This window comes from Alligator sinensis, unplaced genomic scaffold (assembly GCF_000455745.1).
Source record: "Alligator sinensis unplaced genomic scaffold, ASM45574v1 scaffold173_5, whole genome shotgun sequence".
NCBI lineage: Eukaryota > Metazoa > Chordata > Crocodylia > Alligatoridae > Alligator > Alligator sinensis.
This window is the reverse complement of record NW_005842198.1, coordinates 646,908-656,207: the sequence shown is the minus strand read 5'-3', so window position 1 is coordinate 656,207 and position 9,300 is coordinate 646,908. Positions and strand designations below refer to the sequence as shown.

Genomic DNA, 9,300 nt, shown 5'->3' with positions numbered 1-9,300 from the left:
CGCCCTCCAAATCCCCCTCCCCCCCCCAGCCCCCCCCCATGGCTGCCCTATCCGCCCCAGCTCCAACCCTTTAAGAAAAAAAAATGAAAAAAAATCTGGGACTCACCAGCTCCTGCAGTGGCCTCAGGGCTTTGGGGACTCATGGTAGAGTCCCCTATTGTGGTGTGGGGTAGCAGGGGGCAGTGGGGACCACCCCACACTGGGCAGCACCTGCTGAGTGCAGGGGGGTTGTTTTTTTTCCTTAAAGGGCCAGAGCTGGGGTGGGTGGGGTATCCATGGGGTGGTTGGGACAGGGAGGGTTGCAGGTCTTGTGCAGAGCTCCCCATGCAGCATGGGACAGTGGTGGCAGCAGGGATCGCCCCGCACCTGGCAGCACCCAGTGAGTTGGGGTTGGGTTTTTTTTCAAAGTGCCAGGAGCTGGGGTGGGCGGGGCAGCCATTGCCGGGGATGGGCCTGGGTGATTCAGAGATTTAGCAACAGCCGAATCTCTGAATCAGATTCAGCCAAATCAATCTGGGACAGTGATCTGAATCACCGAATCTAATCACTGTCCCCCCGAATTGGCTGAATCCAAAGTGAATACTAGCTGCTTCACACAGGCCTAATGTACAGCTCTGGCCAGAGCCGTGCGCCTCCAGGCAGCAGTGCCATAAGCACCCTGAGAGCTCTGGCTTGTTGCTGCTGCTGCCACCGGCTGTGGGGGCTGGTGAGCCATAAGGGGAAGTGTGGGGGGATCACCACACTCTCTCCTGTCCTCATACCCACACCCTGCCCACCCAAGCTCCATGTTCCCATCATCCCCTGGGGTGCAGGCTCTGCACTCCTGCCAGCCCCATGCTCTGTGCTCCCGCCCAGCTGCAGCTTCCCCTGCCCCCGCCACAGCTTCCCCTGCCCCCGCCACAGCTTCCCTACCTGCTGCCAGGAGCAAGCGCTATAGCAGGGAGACAAGGAAGAGCTGCTGGAGGCTGGGGAAGCTGAGCAGGTCCCCCAGAGACTGCAGCAGTAGCAGCAGCAGCCCCACCCCGAACATGCTGGCTGGGTTGCGCCTTTCCGTGCACCAGGGTGGGAGTGAAGTGTGCGGGTGGGACGGGATACAATTAATTGTGGGCACCTGTTGGTCAGATGGAGTTGCCTAGCAGGCCAGATCCAGCCCACGGGCCATATTTTGCCTGCCCCTGCCTTAGATGTTTTGCCTTTTATGTTGGCTCTTTTACCTGTGTGGCTTTAATCACTTAGAGATTTTTCATTTTATTTTTAGCATACGATTTACAGTGGTTAGTGAGCCCCCAGAAGATGAACAAGATCTAGACTGTGAAGATATTGGCTTTGCATATGTTAGCCTAAGAGAGATATTTCAGAAAGAAAAAGACATTGTTGAGCAAGATATTGATGGTAAGTTTAGAAGATTTCTTTAGTCTTAACTTTTAATGTCAGTTAGTTTAAAAAAAAAAAACCTAGATTGTTTGCTTCTTTATTCCAAGATATTTAATATTTAATCATTTTCATTGTTCTATTTTTGTGAACTATTCATTAACTTATTAAAGTCTTAAGATATACTTGCATGTGTATAACTTAACACTGAAAATGGCTTGTATTGCCTTAACTTTCTAGAATTAATTCTTCCTTATAACAAGGAGTTAGACATTTTTAAAAAAAATTGAGCAGTATTACTAGCTTGATTTTAATAGATTAATTGATATTGCAGAGCCAAGAAGCTGTCGGGCCTATTTAACATGTGCTACGTTTTTATAGTTTGAACATTCAGAGTAATTCTGTTAGGGTTAGTAATGATTTAAACATATTTCATTTTCCATTAGGAATTTAGATAAATACTTTCACATGCAAATATATCAATGTGTTTTAGGTAATTATATCATCAGTATAGTGTTTGATGGCCAGTCTTGGTTCTGTTGATGTCACTTCAGTGGGTAATCAGTTGTCATAATACGAATGCTAAGGTTTTAAATGAACAATAGTATTTATATATTTTATACAATACACATATGATGTATAAAGTTTCATTCGGTCTGAATTTATTCAGATTGTACGAAGTCAGAGATGCAAAAGTTTCTATCCTCTATGCCATTCGCAATCCATATGGGACATGAAAAATAGTGTTGGCTTATAGTACTCATGGTAAGAAAGGATGTAATTACCCTGACTAATTGGCAGGTGCTTTTTGAATGAAGTACTAGTTTTGGGCTCTCCTCTATTTAAATTCTTATGTTATATCCATGACTGTGGGCACATCTACAAGTTCATTAATGTGCCGCAATTATGGAGCATGAAGCTACTACCTGTGATAAAAGGTAGTAACTTAATGTGCCATAATAGGTGCTACTGCACAGTAGCCCAGAGAAACATTTTTTTAGTGATGCTAATGCTCAGTAAATTAATTGTACTATGCATTCGCACATTAGTGAGGCTGGCAAAAACTGTGCTAATGCACAGTAGAATTACTCTACTGCATTGTTAGTGTCTTGTGTAGACATGCCCTGTGTCTCCTTAATGTTTAGAAAACAGAAAAACTAGAACTACATGAATATAGATCACACAATGACAAAAAAGAGCATCTCCAGAAATGTCCTTAGTGCAAATAATTATAAAAACATTTCCTTTGAATGAGGCCTTTTAGGTCCAGATGTTTATTAAATTTGACAATAACAATAGTTAATAGTTATTTAATACTGCACCTTTGTTTAACATTCTCAGAGCTGTCAGTAACTTTGTCAGTCAATCTCACTGGCCTTGTCTAGACTGGAAAAATGAGTGGTATTTTAAAGCTTGTTAGCTAGCATGTATAAAGTAACATGGTTTTAAGCATTTCTTAGTGCCTAACAAAGAAAATGGAGGTTAAATTTTGTTTATTCTTAGGGGGGATAGTGTCTTGTCTATTCGTAGCATGCAGAAAGCCTTATTCTTAAACAGCTATACACTCAGACAAAATATCAGCTTGCCATTTGTATACTAATATCTTTAGTATCTAATATCTCTACAAATTGATTTGGCCACAATCATCCACACATCTGGCTACAATATACACAGTTCATTATATCAAATAGTTTTGTACATAAACATGAATAGCAGTTCCATATTCGACACTAATATATAACATTGAGTAAAACTAAGCTTTTTCAGAAGCATGATTTGCCATTTGGATAACAGTATTATAATTACTGAAAGCTGTTTTTTTTGTTGTTTTTTTTTTTTAAAGAGATCTACTAGCAGACAGTGGTACACCCACCTTACTTATCTATGTATTTGTCTCTATGTTGATGAATATCCATCTGGGTACCTAACTTGAAATGTATTTATGTACATGTCTGGTATTAGTTGAAAACATTACATTATTTTGTTAAATACTCAGTATCTTTATGTACCATTTTATACCTTTGAATCTTACCTGTTTCTGTTCTCCTTTACATGCTGGTAATTAGTCATATGCATACATATATATTAATACTCAGTGTAATTTTGGGTCTGTAGCTTTGACACTAAAATATTTTTTCCATTTAATAACTGACCCAAACAGTCACATTAATTCAACTACTACAGTAAAGGAACATAAATGGATAGGTCTACCATATGCCATATGAAGTCACAAATAAGTACATATAAATATCTCTGTGGGTATACATATATGTATACATATATGAAATTAAGGTAGAAACATTGGTTTATCAGATTTGTGAAGGTTTATAGAAAATTGTTTTGACCACACCAACTTTGGAAAAAATAAAGAATTAAGGGTCTCCCATTGAAGAGACCTTTCTACCATTAAAGTTGGTGGCAGCGTGCTCATTGATTTCAGCAGAAGCAGACTGAAACCATAAATGTATTTATTGATTTGTTTTTTACTATAAAAAATTATTTAGGAAGTTATATTGTATACACTGTTCTGTTAGCTTAGAAATTAGAGCTTGTGCAAACAGATGGGGGAGATAGAACTGAATGTATTCCTTCAACCTGCTACAAAGAGGACTCAGTTTTACCAGGTGCTTCGCACTAGACCTGTGCGAAGCTTCAGTCCCTGATTCGATTTGGCAGAGATTCGGCCGGATTCTGTGGCCAAATTTCCAAATCCGAATAGAATCAGAGGACCCTTTAATCTCTCCTAATTGAATCACAACCCTCCGAATCGATTTGGAGAGATTCGAAAAGATTTGGACATAGACACAGCTTTAAATGCTTTTTCTACATACCTCTAGGTAGCAAGTGGCTCATGAGTGCTGCGATGCTGGGGCGCATGGAGTGTCCCACAGAAGCGTGGGGGCTCCCCAGCGCACTTGGCAGCAGACCCAGAAGTGAAACAGAAGTACTTCCAGTCCACTTCCAGCTCCACTGGGGAGCGCACGGCGGGGCACCCCATGCCTCTGCCCCCAGCTTAGCGGCTGGTGCCTCCTGGGCCTGGTGGAGGGGGGCACCCAGGGTCCTCCTGCAGCCAATTGCTGAGCTGAGGGGCACAGGGGAGCCCCCCTGCACACTCCTCAGCAGACCCTGAAGTGGACTGGAATCCACTTCTGAGTTTGCCACTGAGCATGTGGAGGGCCCCTCCCCCCGCACTCCTGTAGGACGCTCCATGCGCCCCACCATCGCAGCGTTCACAAGCCACTCTGGTACCTTGAGGTATGTAGAAAAAACATTTAAAGCTGTGTCTGTGTCCGAATCGCTAATTCTCTGAATCAGCATTGAATCTTCAGATTTGGATTCAGCCAAATCGAATCAGAGACAGTGATTTAGATCAATGAATCAAATCACTGTCCCTGATTTGGGCCAAATCTGAATTGAATAGGGCCTGTTTCACACACCCCTACTTAGCACCAGCTCGAACCCTTGATTTCAGTATTAGTTGAGGTAGTGTTTACTCCCTTGCAGGATTGAGCACTAGAACTAACCTTCTTTCCTTTTAACCTTGTGTTGGGCGACTTTTAATCTTCCCATGTGCTAAAACAAAATTATAAGAACAGAGAAACTAAACAAAATTGCTAATATTCTTTTCTTATGTTTCCTTTCCAGTTTTCGATTCACAGGATGATAGTGAAGTAATTGGAAAGCTCAAAGTAACAGTGGAGGCCCTCCATGCTCTGCGTTCACTCCGTGAGGAATGCAGAGATGACTAGGAGGCATGAAAGGGAAATGTGCCTACAGAAGCTTCTTCTCCCAATGAAATACATGCTTGATAGCGCTTCAAAGATCAGATCTTTGTAATTACTATAGTACATTTAATGTATAATTTATATGAAAAAGATGCTTGATTTGTAGTTGTAAAGTTTTGTATACTTTTCAGTCTGTTTGTTTTTATATTTCCCCCCTAAGGCTAAGAATCTCTGCACAATGGACAACAGATTCTAAATAATTAATACCTACATGATTGAACGATGTGCTTTATTTTGCATTTTCAACATTTTTCCTACATGAAATAGTAATAAAAATGCAAGTCAAATTTTTAATTTTTAATAAAAAAAGCATAAGCCTTAGAAAACTGATTAAAAATACTTTTATGTTATCCCTAATCACCCTACTAAATGGAATGGCTGTGATTAGCCTCATTAAGAATTTTATACTGTGAAGATTTTATTAGAAGCAATATATGAAAATTACTTGGATTAATGTGTTAATCTGCCTCTTTAAAATGCTAATATCCATTTTATGCACATTAAATCTCACTATGCATTTTCTTTGATGCATGCAGTTTCTATCAATTAAATATAAAGAATGAGGCTACTTGCAAGACTTATTAAATTACTGCAACCTTTTTAAAAATAACTTTTGCCCTTCCAGGAACATTATAATCAGTTGTTTGTGATTATCATGATTTGAAGAAGGGCGTGGGTAGTCACAACCATTTTTGTCTACAGTAAAAGATTTACATTTTCAACCAACAGCTATCAAAGCACAGAAAGAAGATATAAAAGAATCAATCAGATTCTGTTCCGCTTAGTTTGAGCTGTAGGGACAGGCAAGTGTTTTTTTGATCACTTTTAGAACTTACATCAAACATACAATGATTCGTTGTATCTGGATAACCAGTGGGGAGAAAGCAGCTTGGAAAGTTAATTTTCTAGCTTTCAACCAATCTCAATGAAGGATTTAATTGATATTTTTAATGGAGCTGTGAATCAATGCCGCATAAGAATTGTCTCTCGAGAACCAGGATATAATGCATTTCATTTTTTTAATTTACTTTTTTATTTGTCATTTTCTTCAAAGGATTTTATAGGCTATGGGTTTTCACTGTTTGCAAACAGGCTATGTTTCTTCATAAGCATATGTAAAGTATTCAGAGAGATAAGTAATTTATTAAAATCTACCTAATTTGCCGTGATATATTAAATCTCTGCTTCACTGATCACAGACCATTTCATTTAGAGAATTAGGCATTCCCTCTTTGTGTGATTAAAGCTCTGGAAAATGAGTTCTTTGCTCCTATTTGTGAACATTCAAAGCCTGCTAATGGCAAGAAGATGGAATAGATTATGAGACAATTCATTACAGTTCAACAGCAAAAAAGCAGCTATAATGCAAAAATGCAAGTATGAATATCTGCATATAGTTTGAACCATCTGTGCTCTAATGGCTTCAATAACGGCTCTTCGTCTTCAGTGGGCTTTGAAATGACATCCATACAATATGAATTTGTTGATGTACATTGTAAGGCCAATGAAATATATTTTAACCACAGAAATCTCTAAATTCTACCATGAACTGATAGTGCCTTCAATTTAGGGCCTATTGCCTCCAGGAGCTGAACTGCTCTCATCCAGACTTTGTCGGTCCTTGCAAGAATTCATTCCTCTGGAATATTCTCTAGACCGCAGACAGCTACATTCCTGAACCCCTCTATTCCTAGTAAACAGCCATATGTTTGTTGTCATCTGGGCTGGCTCTTAGCTCATCATCTGGGCCGCTATTTCCAGCTTTCTTTGGCTCTGTGCAACAATATTGTCATTAAGACTCTTATTATACATTGCAATAATTTAAAACAGCTAGATTCAACACTGAGATTAACCAAGTGGCTTTTTAGAAATTTTGTTGTGGTATTTCATCAGGAGGTTCATATTATTCTTCTAATACTTTGCAACCCAAACTAAACGCTCTCCACATAAACAAAGAAGTGAATTGTACTGAGTTTTTTGCAATTGTTTACTGACTTGCAGTGGATCTGTATGTAATGGAGCTGTGTTACTAGTGCTTTTTTTCCTTCTGAAGTAAACCATGTGGTAAAATTTAGAAAATCAGTAATGTTCATCTCACTTAAACATTTACAGTAACACCCTTAACATTTAATCTTCACCATCTGAAGTTGAAAACCTAGAAGCTAAGCTATTGTATATTCATTAAAGACAGATTTCTATAGTAAGTTGCTGCAAAATATGCCAGTTGACATTTGGTTACACAGTGTTAACTATCCTCAGCAACTCCAACATTAACATGTATGATTTGCATCAGGTCCTTAGGCGTATATCTTTGTATAGCTCACTATTTTGCAGTTTCTGATTTAAAAAAAAAAAATCCAAATATCTATCTACATTTGTTATTAGTAAAATAGATGTGATATTTAGGCTGTGTACAGATATTCATTTCTACTGCAAGAAATTTCTTACATTAGAAAAATAGCCTGAGACCTGAACTCTACAGACATTCTTCCAGCCCCATAGTGGGAGAGCTTCCCAGGCAACCTTACCAGACAGGGGGCACTAGAGATCTACTCCCCTGCCTGATGAAAAGCAGCAGCTGCCAGACAGTCCTGGAGGGTTCTAGCCCTGGGAGAATACCCCTCTCATCCCACCAATCAGTTGATTGGCAGGAGTGGGGCATTCTCTCATGGTGGAAACAGGCCTGGTTTTCCTCCACAGGAGAATAGCCTTGCTTCATGCACTCCTTTGGGCTGACCTACAGGCATGCAGAGTAGGGGAGAAGCACTCAACTGCTGCAGTAAGGCTGACCCAGAACAATGCAGGGCTAGGCAGGGGCATTTTGCCATGGCACGATGCTGTGCTGCTTATCTTAGTGGCAAGGGAATGCAAGGGGAAACCAGTGGGACTAAGAGTTGGGTTTATAAGCATGGTTCACCACCCCCACTGCCAAGCTGAGCAGGGTCAACCAGAGGGAGTGATATGGCAAAGCTCCTGCCTGTGTCTCACACTGGGAACTGCACTGGGGCTTGTTCCTACACTCCTCTCCCATCTACTAGAGGCAGGAAATAGTTGCTCCCCTGCACCTTCTCCAGACTGGGGTAACCCTGGTCCTGGGAAGGCATGGGAGTCTTTCTCTAGCTCCACTCCTCCTGATCCCCAGGAAGAGTTAAGCCAGGGGAAACTCCTAGGGAAACTCTCCTGGGAGTGTTTTAACTCTGGTTGTTCCTGGATTATTTTTCTCCCAGTACAGCCCTTTTTGTTCTGAGAGAAAACGTTTAAGCATCAGGCACTTTTGTTTCTACTGGAAGAATGGAGATTCTCCCAGTGGAAACTGAACATCTGTATGTGGCCTTAGTGTGGATTTTCTCAGAAAATGTATCTCTCTTGTGCAGCACACACCAGAACATTTGTGACAGAACTTTCTGCTTGGAGCAAGGCAGACAAGGTTCCTTGGGTGAATTTGATATCTTTTATTAGACCAACCCAAATAGTTGGAGAATAGTTATTAAGCAAGCTTTCGGGTTCAAAAACCCTTCATCAGGCTAAGGAAGTTTCAGCAGTTGGTGTGTGCTCTTCCTGGATGGAATGAAAAGTAAAGAAGCCAGGGGCTGGGCTGGGGAGTCAGTTGCCAGGCAGATTATAATGTATCAAAAATCCAAAGTCTATGTTTAGTCCATGATTTCTAGTATCCAGGAGGTTGATGAAATGGATCTCATAGGCTCGTCTCTGGGAAGTGTTGTGTAAGTTTCCCTTGAGGATCCGGACTGAGAGATGGGAGAGAGAGTGGCCCTCCTGTGAGAAATGTGTCCCCACCAGTAATTGGGTATTTCTGTCTTTGATAGATTTCTGGTGTGCGTTCATTCTGGTGCGCAGTTGTTGTTTAGTCTCTCCTACATATTTTCCATCAGGGCATTTGGTGCATTGGATGAGGTATATTACATTTCTGGAGGTGCAGCTGTAAGATCCAGGGATGCTGATGGCTCGGTTGTGGGGTGTAGTAATAGTGGGGGTGGTGGAGATGTGTTGGCAGGTCTTGCATTTCTTGTCATGGCACGGTCTGGATCCTTTTGGTGTGTTCTGGGCTTGAGGAAGTTTGCTTCTGGTGATGAGGTTGGCGAGGTTCGGTGCTTGTTTGAAGGCTAGGATGGGTGGCTCTGGGAAG

The 9,300-nt window shown here is 41.1% G+C and overlaps 1 protein-coding gene across 6 annotated transcripts in view; it reads left to right on the top strand.

Annotated features, from left to right (window-relative positions):
* RPGRIP1L (RPGRIP1 like) overlaps nt 1-8,411 on the top strand; it is a 171,872-nt gene extending 163,461 nt beyond the window's left edge. For 5 of the 6 annotated variants that reach the window (XM_006026573.3, XM_025207531.1, XM_025207533.1 and 2 more), the window contains 2 exons: nt 1,259-1,392; nt 5,017-8,411. In XM_006026573.3, coding sequence (XP_006026635.2) covers nt 1,259-1,392; nt 5,017-5,120 — 238 coding nt within the window. In that variant the 3' untranslated portion in view covers nt 5,121-8,411. The remainder of the gene's footprint in view (nt 1-1,258; nt 1,393-5,016) is intronic. The other variant, XM_025207532.1, reaches the window with a different exon arrangement.
* Nucleotides 8,412-9,300: the final 889 nt, after the last annotated feature.